The 17,238-nt window shown below is 43.8% G+C and overlaps 1 protein-coding gene across 1 annotated transcript; it reads right to left on the bottom strand.

Annotated features, from left to right (window-relative positions):
- Positions 1–5,525: 5,525 nt before the first annotated feature.
- LOC101684607 (olfactory receptor 6K3-like) lies at positions 5,526–6,521 on the bottom strand. The gene has a single exon (XM_004775959.1). The coding sequence runs from the start codon at positions 6,519–6,521 to the stop codon at positions 5,526–5,528; it is 996 nt and encodes a 331-aa protein (XP_004776016.1).
- Between the last annotated feature and the right edge of the window lie 10,717 nt (positions 6,522–17,238).

The following is a 17,238-nucleotide window of genomic DNA, read 5'->3' as shown; positions in this document are numbered from 1 at the left end:
GAACAGTCTGATTATTAGGGAAAAAGTTTTATGATTCCATCATCACACCCCAGGAAAAAACATAACATCATCACTAATTTTTAATCCCACAAGTGTCTCTCTTCCCCCTGAGCCTTATTCCACTCAGCCACTCACGCAATCTCGAACATGCCTGCAGATACCGTCATTTAAGTCAGTAGAAGGAGCCCAAGCTGAATGTCCTTTTCCTCTACCCAGGACAAGCTTACAACTTGGACTCATGAGTCTTCTCCTCTTACCTCCTGCTGAGACAAAGGGGATCCTTTCCCTGGGTTAATGCAGCTAAAGCCCCTTCAGTTTATCAGGTGGACCATTGTGCCTGTTTCTAAAGTCTTCTTGGGAAGATTTCTCTACTGGAGATTTCCCTAATGATCAAAGAGAAATATCAGTTCCATTTCCCTACAGATTAATTAATGGAAGCTTCTGTGATCTTTCCTCATTAGCTCTCTTTAGTGAGAGGAACTCCAAGAGTCCTTTTAAAGTATGAGTCCCCTTTGGAAGATTTCCTGAGAATAAATAGATTAAATAAATACATATTATTTTTTTCAAGTTTTGAGGAAAAAATGACATTCATCACCATAGAGACATACAGCATGATGGTTTGATTTACACCTATTGTGAAATGATTATAATAGGTTCAGCTAACATCCACCTTCCCATGTTGATATAATGCAAAGAAAAAAGGAAAAAAATTCCCATTGTGATGAGAAGTCTTATAATTTCCTCTCTTAACAACTGCCCTATGTACCATACAACAGCATGAGCTCTGATCATTATGTCATTATATCTCTAGGACTTACTTATGTTATAACTGAAAGTTTGTGCATTCTGACCCCCTTCCTTCAGTTCCCCCTGCCCTCCCCACCACTTCTACTGGAGTCAGATCTTTTTCTGTGAGTTTTACTTTTTAAAATTCCACGTATAAGTGAGATCATATAGTATTTGTCTTTCTCTGTTTGACTTATTTCACTTAGAATAATGTCCTCAAGCTCCTTCCATGTTGTGGCAAATGGCAGAATTTCCTTTTTTATGGCTGAATAATATTCCCCTAGATATAGAGCTCTGGACTTAGACCTCTAGATCGAGTTCTGGTGGACTATTACATATACATATATATATGTATACTGTATGTATACATATATATGCATGTAGTAGAATATTGTACACATATACAGTGGAATATTTTATACATATTACATTTTTCTTATTCATGCTTCCGTTGATAGACACTTAAGTTGTTCCCATGGGTTGGCTATTGTAAATAATACGGCTGTGAACGTGGGAGTTGTGAACATGGGAGTGAAGATATATTGTCAAGTTGGTGTTTTCATTTTCTTTGGATATAGTCTCAGAAGTGGAGTTGCTGAATCATACGGTGTTTCTATTTTTAATTTTTTTGTTTTTTTGAGGAACCTCTATACTGTTTTGCACAGTGGCTGCACCAATTTACATTCCCACCAACAGGGCACAAAAGTTCTCTTTTTATCCAAACCTTGCTAACACTTGTTATCTCTTGTCTTTTTGATCGGGAATGTTCTAATGGGTGTGAGATTATAGCTCATTGTGATTTTGACGTGCATTTTCCTAACGACTAGTGATGTTGAGCCCCTTTTCATGTGTCTGGTGACCTTCCATGTATCTTCTTTGGAGAAATATCTATTTAGGTCCTTGATTCATTTAATTGGGTTGTGGATTTGTTCTTCAGTTGGGTGACTTCTTTATATATTTTGGATATAATATCCAAACATATATAATGTATTCATATTGGATACAGTATCCACCTTATCGTATAGAGGGTTTGCAATTTTTTCCCCATCCCATAGGTTATCTTTTCACTTTGTTGATGGTTTCTTTTGCTGGTTGGTTCCCTCCTTCCCCTAACCCAGGTTCTTTTTTCACACTGGAGGAACCCGAGGCTCAGGGGAAACCTCTCCATGTGCTGGCCTGGAGGAAGGGTGATGGGTCAACTTATAGCCACTTCTCTTCGCCTTCTACAGCAGTGTGTCCTGGTCTCTGTGGTGCAGGGTGCTTTAGTCTTACTCATGAGTTCTATGGTTCTCTCAGTGTGTCCTAGTTTTGAATAGGTTTTTTTTTTTTTTTTCCCCTTCTCTACTCTCTGAAAAGATGGTAGTGTTTTTCAAGGTCTGTTGAGTTTTCCTGAAACACAATTTCCATTGCACTAACTTTGTTGACTATGTTAGAGGCTATGAAAGTTTTGTTTACTTTACTGAAGATACTCCTTTTCCACCAGTTCCAAATACAGACCATTCATTACCCAACTCTTTGAGCCCATACATGTGTTTAGTTCCCGTGGTTTCATTGAAGATTTTGGCACAATGTGAGGACACCAGTAATCTCTATATTGCAAAGGAAATGGCACAATCCTAACACCTCTTTGCATCCGAGCCCCTTGCAAGGTGATTTCACAGCTTTCACCAACAAGAGGTGAAGTTTCCTTCCCTCCTCTGAGTTCCTCTTGTGATATGATTTAGCCTTTAAATGCAACAGATGTCATGTGTCATGCAAGACGTCACGTGCCAGTTCTGAGCCTAGTGCTCAGGAAGCTCTAGATACTGAGGCTGGATACGTAGTGTCAATGCCGATACCAGCCACTGTGTGAACAAGACAGACCAGCCTGGGGCAGGGGAAGCGACAGAGGCAAGAGAGCACAGCTGTCTTACCTACTGCCACCCTGGTTCAGCCAGCTGTGGACCCTGGATCCACAAACAGACCAGGACAAGAAGAACCACCTCTTTGGTTCCAGCCCAACCTGTCAACCCACAGATTATGAGACAAATAGTTTCTGTCTCAAGTCGCTAAATTTTTAGCGACTTTTTAGTGACTTCTCTGTTTTTCCCTTTAGCGAAAGATAATGCTGCCAGGACTGTTGTCCCTCCACATATCTGTATGACTAAGTCCTTGTCCAAATGTGACCTTCGAAGTGAGGTCCAAGACGACCACTGAACTTAAAATTGTGATCACCTTACTCATCCCAGACCCTCTTTTCCTGAAACGTTTTCTCTTCTATTTCCCACAGAACACAGTTTCATGTAATTTGTTAGTTTTCTGGTTTATCACGAATATGTATTTTAAATAATATCTCCCCTCAACATAGTGTTAGCTACATAAAGGCAGGAAATTTTTCTCAATTGTATCCCGAGCACCAGAAACAGTGCTTGACTTAGTAGCCTCAGTAAAGTATTTGTTCCAGAGATAGGTCACATAATAACTTCTTCAGTGGTTTAGCATCTTTTAAACTCAGCAAGATTTTAGAGCTAACTACTGAAATAGGTAATAGAATCAAAAACTATTATTTGTACTTCGTTCTAAGGAATTTATATGTATTTATATTTTATGTAGTCCCATTATTTAAGACCGTTTGACCTTTTAGATCACCAAATCTAACTTGTAATTCCAACTTTAAATTTGTAATATGGCAAATAATTTATACTTAAAAAAAAAGATTTTATTTATTTATTTGAGAGAGAGACAGTGAGAGACAGCATGAGAGAGGAGAAGGTCAGAGGGAGAAGCAGACTCCCTGTGGATCTGGGAGCCCAATGCGGGACTCAGTCCTGGGTCTCCAGGATCGTGACCTGAGCCGAAGGCATTTGCTTAACCAACTGAGCCACCCAGGCACCCTAATTTATACTTTTTAAAAATCAACTTTATTGGGGTGCCTGGGTGGCTCAGTGGGTTAAAGCCTCTGCTTTCGGCTCAGGTCATGATCTCAGGGTCCTGGGATCAAGCCCCACATCGGGTTCTCTGCTCAGCAGGGAGCCTGCTTCCTCCTCTCTCTGCCTACCTCTCTGCCTACTTGTGATCTCTGTCTGTCAAATAAATATGTAAATAAATAATCAACTTCACTGAGATAAAATTTATAGTTAATAAAATTCAAAATTTTCGGTTTGTAATTTAAAACTGAAATTTTACCATGTCTGTCACAGTATGGAAACATTTGAAAGGACTTGGGATTAGTTATATTTATAATTTTTGTTTCTTCCCTTTATATTATAGAGGCTGTTTTTAAAACCTGTGGGGACTTTATTAAGTCAGAAAATTGAGATGCTTTTTAAAAAAGTGTATATCATATTCAAATGTAGTTTAAAAGGATTTAATTGCCAACTTTATAAATCAGACCAAATATTTGTTAAACATCTTTAATAGAAACTGATAAAAATCTATATATTTATAAATGGAATGTTAAGATTTTTAAGCATGAATTCAAATATCAAAGAACTAGATTCCTTAATATTTACATCAAATACATTTAGCTTGATTTCATAACCAAAGAAACTTCAGTATAATTTTCTTCACACAGAAATTGTCTTTCTTAAGTTTCAAAAAGCTCATAAAAATACAGGAGAGGATTTGTGTATCCAGGAGTGAGGGGATAAAAGATGCTGCCCGTACCCCAGGGTCCAGCTGGCCCTTCTTCCGGGGCAACAATCCCAAACGGATCCAAGAATTTATCCAGCTGCCCAGCCAGAGCTGACTGAGACTGGTTTCTTGGGTCCTATACTATTGATATTTCCATTCTGGACACCTGTCTCTTCTACCCTCACCTTCTGGCTGAGTTCTTACTCCGAAGCATCTACAATTCCCCTGTGTTCTTGATTTGTTTCCCAGGGGAGCTGAGCCAACATTTCTTTTCCTACAGACATTTTACTCAGCCCCCAAGACTACTAATGTAGTTTGAGAGGAAGGCAGAGACCTTTGTCCAGGGGATAGAATGTGTGTGATTTTTTAAGTGTAGGCTCCAAGGCAGAGAAGGAGCTGGGGAGTAATGATCTGGAGCAAAAAAGCAAGAAGAAGAGAGACACCACGGAGAGACTGATGTGGCACTTTAATACAACCTAACACAACACAGCATTTTAATATAGTGATGTTAATTTTAAAAATGGGCATGTATATATCTTTACATAATGTACATGTTTCTGCTTTGATCCCAAGCCTGTATATCTCATCTATTTAATCTTTACGTTTCCCAGAGTGTCTGCTCCGGAATTTTTAAGACAACATGAAACATAACCACACGGGTGTTGGTGGCAGCAGGATGACACCGATGTCACGAAGCCAGTAGCTGCATGTGCTGCTTTGTTGCTGTCATGAATCAGGCCACAATCTGGGGTGAGTCTTAGGAATCAGGGCTCCTCGTGAAGGCTGAAACCATCTCACTGATGCACAGCTTGTTAATTTTTTAAATTGAAAAAAGAAAACTAACATAAGAGTATTGTGACTATAGAACGGAAGAGCAGTGTGTGAGAAGTAAGTGTGATTACTGCTCAGGCTGGTAGTCTCCACTGGTTTGCAGAAGGTGATACCATCGTGCATGGAGCTACAAAGGGCGAAAGTCCGTATCATGATCTATAAATGATTCCAAGATGGGTGAATCACAGAAGAGCTCTCCCATCAGATCAAACGGTAATTCTTAGCTTAGAAAGTTGGGAAAAAATACCCAAACAGAAGCATGCAAAGTGCAAAAGGTAATTTCAGGAACCGATCTGTTAGCGTGTTAAACTTGCAGAGATATTTCTTTGAACAGATGTGCGTGAACTCTCACAGGAGACATTAGACCTTTCCTGAAAACACAGAACTCTCCTGATGGCATCTTTCATGTCCTTGTTCCTCAGACTGTAGATTATTGGGTTGAAAAGTGGGGCGAGGACAGCAAACATTAGGGCGGTGGCCTTGTCCAGCAGAGGTGGGAATGTGACAGAGAAACGCAGGTACATGAGGCCCACGCTACCAAAAAACAGCAAGAAAATAGTAATGTGGGCCGCACAGGTGGAGAACGCCTTCTGACGGCTGTCTCCTGAAGGAATCCTCAGGATCACGGCGATGATTCTCAGATATGAAAGGCTGATGATAGACACAGACGTCAGGATGGAAATAGCATGGATCACGTCTTCAACAAGAATCACGGACGTGTCTGCACAGGCTAAGTGCAGCACGGGTTCAAAGTCACAGAAGAGCTGATGGATTTGGTCGGGGCCGCAGAAGGGAAGAGTGGAAATCCACACTGTCTCTGGCAGCAGCATAAGGAAGCCAAAGAGGCAAGAGCCGGCGGAGAGCCGGATGCACAGCCGAGGGGTCATGATGACTGCGTAGCGGAGGGGGTTGCAGATGGCCACGTACCTGTCGATGGCCATCGCGGTGAGGACCAGGCCTTCTGTGACTCCGAGCGAGTGGAAAAAATACATCTGCAGGAGGCAGCCAACGAAAGAGATGGTCTTCTGTTCACTGACCAGGTTGGAGAGCATCTTGGGGATGGTCACTGTGGTGTACCAGATCTCCAGGAAGGAGAACATGCCGATGAAATTGTACATGGGATTGTGGAGACGTGTATCCAACCGGATAGCACAGAAGATCGTGAAATTTCCAACAATAATGAACAGGTAAATAAACAGCAGGGGAACAAAAAGTAAGAGGCTGCTGTTCTCAAATGGAGGGAAATCGGAGAAATAGAACTCGGCCACCACTGTCTGGTTCTTCTGACCCATGCTTCCAGCAGGTTTGCTTGTCTGCTGATGAATCAGATACAGACAGTCAGAACCCTGCTTGCATTCACGTAACAAATAGAACCTTTCTTTTCAAGCAACTCAACTGCCTTGACATGAGGTTCATTAAGTAAAACATGTACCTGTGCTGCTTTGCAGACTATAGAGTGATCCTGTTTAACTTGCAAATACTAATCAATAACTATATCTTACATTATCACCTATTTTGTTGGCTAAGCAAATAATTTTGCTATTTGGACCTTTAAGTTGGTACAAATTCTTCCAAGTGGCATTTTGGCCATTTTTTTTTTTTTTTTAAGATTTAGAGAGAGAGAGAGGAGGAAGCAGGCTCCCTGCTGAGCAGAGAGCCCGATGCGGGGCTCGATCCCAGGACCCTGGGATCATGACCTGAGCCGAAGGCAGTGGCTTTACCCACTGAGCCACCCAGGCGCTCCCATTTTGGCCATTTTTATTGCAACTTTTGAGACTGTTTACAAGCTGTCTTTCGCCATATAGCATAAGGAAAATATTTTGAATATTCAAACATTATGTATAAAGGTTCACTGGAATATTTATTATAATAGTAAATTAGAAACAACTTAGGTAGGTAGGCATTTTTACTGTTTGAGATGAGATGTTAGAGGCACAAAATGAGTTGTGAAAAAATGATGCCCTCTGTGGGTAAGAATAAGACAATTTGAAGTGGGTGTCTTACACACAGAAATACTGGTACAGGCTTCCCTTGATCAGAATCCTTATCAAGCAAGGAGCAAAAAGATAAAGCCAAATATTAGACTATATTTAATCTGCATTAAAATATAACAGCTTAGAGCCATGTGATAGAGCTATGTGTGCAAATTCATTTTAACCTGTACCAAAGAGGAGTAGTTAATAGTTGAAGTATACAAATCTACAAATCAACCCCTAGGCATGGTTCAGCGACATTTGAAAGACCCAGCAGCAGCCTCTACCCAACAGCAGGTTCTGCAAAAGCTTCAGGTATCCACGGCTGTAACCACGCCATCAGGTTCACCAAGGAGCACTGAGCAGGTCTTCTCCAGAAACTGACATTTGGACCAGGTAATTCTTTGCTGGGGGTGGGGGTGAAAGTGAGAAGCTTTCCTGTCCATTGTAGGATATTTAGCAGCAATGCTGACCTCTACCTACAGAGGGATCAGTGGCATAGACCCAGTCACGATCACCAGAATGTCTATAGAAGTGCCAAATGTCGCTGCAGGGGAGGAGGGAGTAAAGTTGCCCCACTTGAGAACCAGTGGCATACAGAACATTCGAATTCCTCCCCTAAAGTGATAAAATAAAAGTGAGCCAAGCCACCTCTAATGCTTGGTGGTCGCAGTAGGTCCATGACTCATTTGCTCCTGTGCCCCCCCTAAGCAGAGTGTGCATCACCTGGTGCCCAGCACCTGATCTCCAGCATCTGACCTTGAGATTTGCATGAGCTTCTGCAAACAGCTGTGATGATGTTCTCTGTGTCTGCTTACTCATAGACGGTTTATGCATGAAGCTGAATTCTGAGACCTGCCTCCACTGTAGGAAACGACCTAAGGGTGACGTTGTTGGAGACGGACCTCCACATCCGTGTGACGGGAACCACACTGCAGTATAGAAGCCCAGCTGGTCCAAGTTTGAGGCACACCTCAAACTTACGCAGTGTTAAATGTCAATTATGTCTCAACTTTTTAAATTAAAATACATGAATGGAGAAAGCTACTGATATCAACCGAAAGAGTCAGACAATTGTGAACTGGCAAAAGATATAAAAAGTAGATAAATTTCTTTTGAAACCAGAATACCAGAGGATTTAAACAAACAGAAAGTCAGCTTGGTATATGACAACCAAATATTTTTAATTTCTTTTGTTCTTGCGTTTTATCAATACGTTAGACTACTACATCTGTGTTCAAACAGAAATACGAGACAAAATTTCCCTTTATTTTTCTTTAGAAAAACTTCTACCTAAAAAAAGAGATTCACAAGAAAACATAATGTATGCCCTGATGGTTTCTTGCCTTTATTACTCTTACCTAAACTCACTGTTTTTAAACTTGATTTGTCCTGATTTATCCTCCGCCCAACTTCCGGAATAATCTTTCTTAAATACAAAGCTGTCAGCACTATGTCAGAAAACAGACCTAGAAGTGGGTTGCACAGGCTTCCAAACAAAACCCGAACTTCGTAGCGTGATAAATAATATAACTGTATGTGAGATTTTTCAATCATGTTGACATCCCAATATCTCTTGGTTCTATTACCGCCTGTCTGATTTCCTCCTATGACGGAAGTTAACACCGTTCTAACGCTCTTGCTTCTTCCAGAGGCAGTCGGGAGATAAAGAGGGAAATTAGCACTGTGGTCAGTGGCCGTACTTTTAGGAATTAGGAAATCAAAACCCAGAAAAAGAAAAAATTGGCAGGTCTTCAGAAACTTGTGTCTCTCAGAAGGAAAGAACATACACATAGCAAGGTGATTTGGAGTAGATACTTGGGCCTTGAACCGTATCAAACTGGACCCATATATTTTCTGGAAGAATCCAGAATTGAGCCCAGAATCTCAACTAGCAAGCTCCACCGTTGCCACAGCATTGCCTTATCTTAAGAGCATTTTCTGACTAGACTGAACCAGATGCAAGCATCCTACATCAGAATTTAACCCAGAAATCAGTGGAGATGAAAAGACTCGTAGAGCAAATTGCTCTGACAAAATGTAATAGCTGTTTGTTATAGCCGTCAGTAGTCCTGGGACACAAACCCACCAACCGCCTCATCCCTGAGCCATGGTCTTTCTCCCACCTCACGTGTCTGCAATACCTCAATGACGTTTCCACAGGTCTTCATTGAAAACCAACCAAAAAAGAATTGGGGTCCTGTGGCAGTCCTCCCCAATATATAACCAAAAATGCCACCCATGCTCCCACCAGAGAACAGAGCCCACCCCTCCCTCGTCCCATAGCTACCTCTTTCAGAACCGAGGGGGCCACCTCTGTTCCCCAAACATCTTCCTCTCCATTGTTCTGCCGTCCAACAAGCAGGACAGTTATAAGAGGAACCACGACGCTGAGTGTCTCAGGGATTCATCCTAAGGGAGAAAGGCTTTCTTTAGGATGGTTCTCCCCAGTCCCTGGGAAAGCAGCTCCATGTCCCAAAGGGTTAATTAGGGAACATTTGTTGCCGTGCTTGCCTTTGCGAGGTGGCCCCACCTTCAGGAAGCCAGCTCCGTGAGGCAGGCTAGACCTCAGATGGAAAGAGACACCTGGTTTTCTCTTCTGTTCAAGGGGTGAGAAAATGGGTCCTGTATCAAGTATCCGCTGAGACAGAAGAAGGGTAAGGAACAAGAGGAGCCGAGCTAACAAAATGCGATTTGAAGGCAGAAGGTTTCCTCCACTTCGCAATGAAAGAGCAGTTCAGGGACATACAGCCAGTCTGAGGCGCATCACTGAAGACTCTGTCAGCAGCTCCCAGCATGGCTCCCCAGAACTTCCCAGAGGGCTCCAGGGGTCACAGCCATTAGCGGTCGTGGCAGGAATGAGGGGTCCCCATCCACGATGTGTCACATATTTTGGTGGTCCCCGTGGCGGGTTTCGCCAAAGAGCTAGAAAGGAAAGGGTTTGAGGACAGGCTTTCTTGCTCCAGAAATGGGGCACATTCAATGAATGAACACATACAAGCGAGGCTTGGAGAGACCTGGGGTGCAACAAGCCCCCCACGTAGTGAGCGGGGATACAATCAGGAGGATTTATTCCTGCCTCCCTCCCTCCCACTCACTCTTTCTTTCTCTCTTTCTTCTTTCTTTCTTTTTTTCTTTCTTTCTTTCCTTCTCTCCCTTTTTAAAATAAATCTTGATCCTAAAATTAACTTCCAGGTGAGCAATCACAAGATGGTTTTTATCGTTGTACAAGAAGAGATACAAAACACGCATGGAATGTTAAGTATTGAAGGGTCTGGTAGCAACGGATATAAAAAGGAAACAATTTAAAAATGGATTTGGGTTAAAAACAACAACAACAAAACAAGACAAAATCCTGATAGGAAACAGAGACACATAGTGGCACAGACTCCACTGACTCAATGATTAGTTTTTAAGAAGTGGTGCTTTATTTTATTTTATTTTTAAAGATTTTATTTATTCATTTGACAGAGAGGGACAGGGAGGGAGAGAGGAAACACAAGCAGGGCGGGTGGGAGAGGGAGAAGCAGGCTTCCCGCGGAGTACAGAGCCCCATGTGGGGCCTGATCCCAAGACCATGGGATCATGACCTGAGCTGAAGGCAGATCCTTAAGGACTGAGCACCCAAGCGCCCCTATTTTACTTTATTTTATTTTTATACAATGCAGAGTTAATTAAGCACTTGTGGCACATGCTCTTTGCAATAGAAACCACCTTATTAAGGTGTCCCCCATTAATTATAACAAAATCATTCATTCATTCACCAAACACTTGCATGTAAAAAGCTGGTATTTTAAAACAGACCCTTGAAAAGCATTTGAGAAAATGGATACATGATTAAATAAATAATTGGGTGAAAGAGTGAATTAACTAATTTTAAGAATCAAATAGTGAGCCGGTGGGCTGGTCTGCAATCTCTCTCATGCTTCCCTGCTCCACTCCGGTCTCCCTGAGAGCAGCTTCCCAGCGAAGACATGTGGTCCCCCACGCGCCCTGAAGCTCTGACGTCATGGCTCCCCACGCGCCCTGAAGCTCTGACGTCATGGCTCCCCACGCACCCTGAAGCTCTGACGTCATGGCTCCCCACGCGCCCTGAAGCTCTGACGTCATGGCTCCCCACACGCCCTGAAGCTCTGATGTCATGGCTCCCCATGCTCCCTGAAGCTCTGACGTCATGGCTCCCCACGCGCCCTGAAGCTCTGACGTCATGGCTCCCCACGCGCCCTGAAGCTCTGATGTCATGGCTCCCCATGCTCCCTGAAGCTCTGACGTCATGGCTCCCCACGCGCCCTGAGGCTCTGACGTCATGGCTCCCCACGCGCCCTGAAGCTCTGACATCCTGGCTCCCCACGCACCCTGAAGCCCTGGCCTGACGTCATCTCTGCCGGGGATGTTGCTTTTCCAGTCATCCTACGTCTCTATACATGTTCAATTCTTCCTCTCTGCCCTCTGCTCCTTCTGCTTATAAATATGCTCGAATGTGTGCCCCTTAAGATAGATACTCGTCCTGTATCCACGCTGCTTTCGGGGCCACCACAATGCCTCTATTCTCCCCTGCCTTATTTTATTTGGAGAATGGTTTACGCTTCTAGGACTATTTCCGCTTGTATTTTTTTTTTCCTTTTTTTTAACCTCTCATTGATATGGACCCATAACCCCATTGAAGAAATAAAATATGATCAAAAACTTGGACGGCCACTAACTGCTGCTCCTCAGTCCAGTCCTGTCCCCCATACGGCACATCACCACTGACCTGCCCGTCCTGTTCATTACTCTGTTAAGCACGTAGGTTGGCTGCCAAGAATAGCATCGTGTCTGGTTTTGCCTATTTAACTCTATGTAAATTGAATTATAATTTAGGTATGATTGTACCACTTGCTCATTCACTCAACATATTCTTGAGAATCATTTATGTCAACGCATCTATCTACAGCTTTGAAAGAAAATCGCTTTCGTCTCGTATTAAGGTGACACAAATTAATCATTCATTAGGCACGGACATTTTGTATTATGGAGCTTTCCCATCTTCAGCTCTAGGAGAGACTGCCACATTTGCTTTTCAAGGTCTGTATCCTGTCAACGAAGCATGGATGTCTACTGTTGCGCGTCTTTTCTAACATTATATGTGGTCACATTTGTTGCTATTTGGTTGTATGTGTAAGTAATACATTATTTCGATTTGCATCTCGCTGATAATCAGGGAGGCTGGGTGCACAAGTGTGTTTGGTGCATATATTATGTGTATGTGTGTACGGATTTTTTTCACCTGATTTTAAAAATCATTTTCTTTTTAATTTGCAGGAGCTCTTTATATATTCTGAGTAATCTTTGTTTTCAGTTATATAATTTATAAATACAGACTCCACGTGTGTGGTTTGTCTTTTTACTTTCCTGATTGTACCATTTGGTAAATGGAAATACTAATATACCCGAATGCAATGGTCTTTCCTTTATTGTTTAAGATTTCTTACCTATTTGAAGTGATTAAAAAATACCCTCTAAAATTTTATTTTAAAGTGTTAGAATTTTAAGAATAAACTGTTTGGGAAAAAATAGGGGGAGCCTGGCTGACTCGGTTGGTAGAGCATGGCACTCTTGGTCTCAGGCTGTGAGTTTGAGCCCCATCCTGGGTGTAGAGATAACTTAAAAATAAAATCTTTAAAAAAATAAAGTATTGAAGTTGACTTTCACGCTATCTGTGGAATTGTGGGAATGTAATGAGGTCAGGACAAATTTTATTTTATGTTTCTCATATGCTTAAATAGAGGTTCTGGGACCATCAGAAAGGGACAATCAGCCCTTTCTCCACAGACCCAATGTGCCTGCTCTGCCCATCATCCCCCATGCTCTGCTGTTCCAGTGGGGCCGTCGTCAAAGCTCCACACTGGGCCTGTCTGCTTCGTGACTTCCGTTAGCTTGTTCCACTGCTCTGTCATTACCTCTGATGGACAGTAGGACAAGCCTTACCATTTTACTCTGCTCTTTTAAAATATGTCCTGTCCCTCACCTTGACACATTCTACTCCCCAAAAGGAATTTTGATAGAACTTGCATTGAAGTAATAGATTTGTGTAGATTTGGCATCTTTCTGTAACTGAAACGTTCTATTCATAGGACATCATATCAGCCCATTCACTGAGGTGTTGGATGTCTCCCAACCAGTTAATAAAGTACTGCATTTATGTGTCAGCGTCCTTTATAGTGGCTTGTTTTGCTGACATTCAAAATGACTTACTATCATCATCATCATCATCATCATCATCATCGTTTTTAGAGCAGCAGAAGGAACGGAAGGCAAGTGGAAGTTGAGTGGACGGTGGAGAACAAGGCAGTGCTCCCCGAATGTTCCTTCCCTGAGTGTTTCCGGAGCCGCGTGGTCCCGACGGGTCTGTTCTGACACCCATGGCTTCCCCGCCCCAGGGCCCACCTCTATGCTCCCTGTGACAGACAACCAAGGTTATTTGGGCCACAGGGAGGCCTTTGGGACTTGACCCTGGGGACTATTTAATCACTATGTGACACTTTTCCCTTAATTTATCCCTCAGAGAGGAGAGTGCAATTCACGCCTTTCCTTGAGATCCTGCATCACCTAAGAGAAAGTCCCAGGAAAGGACTTTTCCACTCAAGAAATTCCCCAAAGAGCCTTCTAAGACATCAATATCCTTGTCGGCAAACCGGCAGAGGGGCCGGTTCCCGCAGAGACTCGGAGGAATGTCGCCGTGGTCTCAGGCAAGGTCAGTATGAAAGCCTGTTGAGAGGAAGTCGTCGTACGGCACACCGATCTCTCCTCCTGCTTCTGCTGCCCTCCGCTTTCCTTGCATCTTTAACTCCTCCAGACCCAGTCCTCGTCTTCTGGGTAAAGGTTCCTCAATGCATGGGCTAACACTTCAGAATTTTAGAACTTGATTACATGACTGAAAAACTTAAGAATAATGAGACGTGAACTCTAGAAGAGCCGTTAGAAGAAACATAGTGCAGCTAACTGGTGAAGGTCTTCCCAGCACTAAAATTTTGTTGAAGCCCAAAGAGTTAAGAATTCCTGGGGAGTCACAGAGAAATTTACTGCTTCCCTTCCCCGGGAGTAAAATATATATATATATTTTTTAAAGATCTTATTTATTTATTTGAGAGAGAGACAGCTAAATAGAGCGCACAAGCAGGGGAAGTGGGAGAAGGAGAAGCAGGCTCCCCACTGAGCAGGAAGCCCAACGCGGGGCTCAATGCCCGGACCCTGGCATCACGACCTGATCGAAGACAGACGCTTGACAACTGAGCCCCCAGGCATCCCAGAGTAAAATCTATTTCGAGTCTCTTTTTACTGTACTATACAACGAATATTTGTAGGGTGAGCTCTTTGGGCACAGCTAATTATCTGTCATTCAAGGAATCTTAAAAGTGTTCTTTACATGTTTCAGGGGCAAGAATGTCTTATCCACCTTCACGTAGCCCTGGAACCTAGAGCAGTGACCGGCACAGGGAGCGAGCCCACCCATCAGTGCGTGCGCGTGAACTGAACAAAGATGTGCCCTGAGCCTGGCTCAGTCCTCCCAGGGAGAAGGGCCTCGCCACGGGCAACAAAGTAGATGCTCTGTTGCCTTTTATGTGCTGAACGTGCTTGCCTTGTCTTACCACCCAGAGCCTCCTGCTTTGTCCAGCCACGCCCTCCATAAGGACCGCTCCGCACGATCATTCTCTGTGCTTCAGGAGGAGAAAGGTCGGGGACGTGGCTTCTTTGGCAGCGGAGCACTCCCGTCTCTCTCCTGGCCCCGCGCAGGCTCTGCCCTTCTGCCCGGCACTGACGCTTCCTCCTCCCCAAAGCCTTCCCGCAGGATGAAGGCGTAAGGCAAGAGGCATTTATTTTATAGGAATTCATTTTCCTAATCTGTACTGCGTTTATTTTAGCCTGCTTGGGACCTGAAAAAAACAAACCAAACAGAAAATACCTCCGCTCTGATTTCACACTCAGGACAGACTGAGGATAAAGTGGTGCTCGGAGTAGGAAGCAGACAGGATGATTGGTGACTCCTGACCTAAACATCCCACCGTGATACAAAACACAATGGTGGAACTTAAATAAGCAAAATAATAATAATAATAATAATAGTGGAATTTTAAAGCCTATAGACCAGGCTTCCAGTTTTGTTTTACACCCCCAGAAATGTGGATTTGAGCAAGCTATTTCTCCCCTCAGGTTCTCAATTTTTCCACTTATAAAATAGTAATAATCTCCCTGTCACAGGTAGAAATAATTGAGATGAAATACGTAAAGTCTGGTGGCATGACCGTCACCAGGCAACTCTTCACTAAGACTATTTATTCTTTGTGATCCCTCCGTGGAGCTTTCTGTCCACCTGCAGAGGTGGACACCACTGATATACAAATACTTAGAGTGTAGGAAACATGTGTTCCACGGCATGAAAGCGGAGAACCCCCAGCACGCATGCGGGTCGGAGGAGAGAGGGCTCCCGTCCAGCCGTGCAGACCACTGAGGATTGCAGGATGAAGGAAGGGTCTGCGGGACACTCGACACCGGCAACCAGGATTCTGAGAGGAAGACAGCAAGAAAACGAAAGAAAGGAAGGACATAAGCAAAAATAGAAGCACAGGAAATTCATCCAATGTGGCTGAGCTGATGAGTATGTAGAACAATATCCGTCTCTCAAATTTGATGGGAACCAGATCAGAGAAGAAGATAATGAGTTTTGGGCTAAGATCCATGGTGCTTATCTCGGAGTCATTTTGAAAAGAACAGGGACATGAAAAGCCATACTTAGGCACATTCATCTGCAGAATGACTTGTTGGGGGTAAGGATGCCGCAGTGTAAAAGATGCTAAAATAGTCCAGGTGGGGGGTAATGCACATCACTGTCAGGAACTTTAATTGGCCTCGCAAAAAGTCTAGTCGCCTACCCGCTACCAAGCAGGTGTGGGTCTGATTTCTGTTGCAGCTGGATTTTGTGACAATTCCTTCCCTAGGCAGCCATAGTGAGGTGAGGAGGGATTTTTTTATTTGACGGCTCTTAGATGCAGCCTAGGAGAGGTGGAATGTGCAAAGTCCGTGATGCGCTTGTCCAACCTTCAGTGACCCGGAGGGACAAGGTGGTTGTCGAGAGACTCCTGGGCTGAGCGACTGTCAGCGTCAACCACTGAGAGAGAAGGGGAAGAAGGGAAGGAGTGTGAGGGGTTATTTCCTGACGTCTGGGCACTTAGCACCTGAGGAGAAACAGGGTCTCCATGAAACGAACAGAAACAAGGCAGCGATGAAGACGGCCATCCAGCCAGCCGCAGATTAGGGATCAGGGCCAGAAAGGGTGGGGGAGCCACGTGAGCAACCAGTGAGCCTCGGGCTCCTGACCGCACCTCTGTTTGTTTGTTTTTTTTGTTTTGTTTTGTTTTTTGCTTTCTGTTTTTTTTTGAATCACTCTCTGAAGAACAGGAGTGAAAAACAGAAAGAGAGGTACACATTTGGGGGGCGCCTGGGTGGCTCCGTGGGTTCAGCGTCTGCCTTCGGCTCAGGTCATGATCTCAGGGTGCTGAGATGGAGCCCCGCATCAGGGTCCTTGCTCAGTGGGGAGCCTGCTTCTCCCTCTCCCTCTGCTCTGCTCCTGCTTGTGCTCTCTTGCACACATGCTCGCTCGCTCTCTCTCTCTCTCGCATAAGTAAAAAAAATCTTTAAAAAGGGGGGAGGGGAGTACACATTTTAAAACTAAACACAGAGGGCAGAGGGTAAGAGGAAGAACCAAGAACTTAAAGAAGTGACTGAGCCTCCAGAAAATATTTCCAGTGAATTAATCTCAGTGTCACTTTGTGTTTCCTTGGCATCGGTCGGAGATGTTTATAAAAGATGCATTAAGGGGTCCAAGAGCAAACATTGCAGGTGTTTCTGGGGTGGAGATACGGCTTCGAGATGTTCCTAACTGGCCTGTCTGGGGTCCCAGAGTCAGCTTAAGGAACTGATCGCAGGAAGTAGTGCAGTGGCCCTCCGTGGGGGGGTCCGCACTCCCACTGCAGGAGTTTCTCTTCTTTCTCCCTCGCAG

Source organism: Mustela putorius, unplaced genomic scaffold, assembly GCF_011764305.1.
Source record: "Mustela putorius furo isolate JIRA1106 unplaced genomic scaffold, ASM1176430v1.1 tig00000997_pilon_pilon_pilon, whole genome shotgun sequence".
Lineage (NCBI taxonomy): Eukaryota > Metazoa > Chordata > Mammalia > Carnivora > Mustelidae > Mustela > Mustela putorius.
The sequence above is the reverse complement of the archived record's forward strand: the minus strand, read 5'-3'. Positions and strand labels throughout refer to the sequence as shown.

Bases quoted from the DNA above. Each gene is read 5' to 3' on its own strand.
- LOC101684607 (XM_004775959.1), bottom strand. From the start codon at position 6,521: ATGGGTCAGAAGAACCAGACAGTGGTGGCCGAGTTCTATTTCTCCGAT.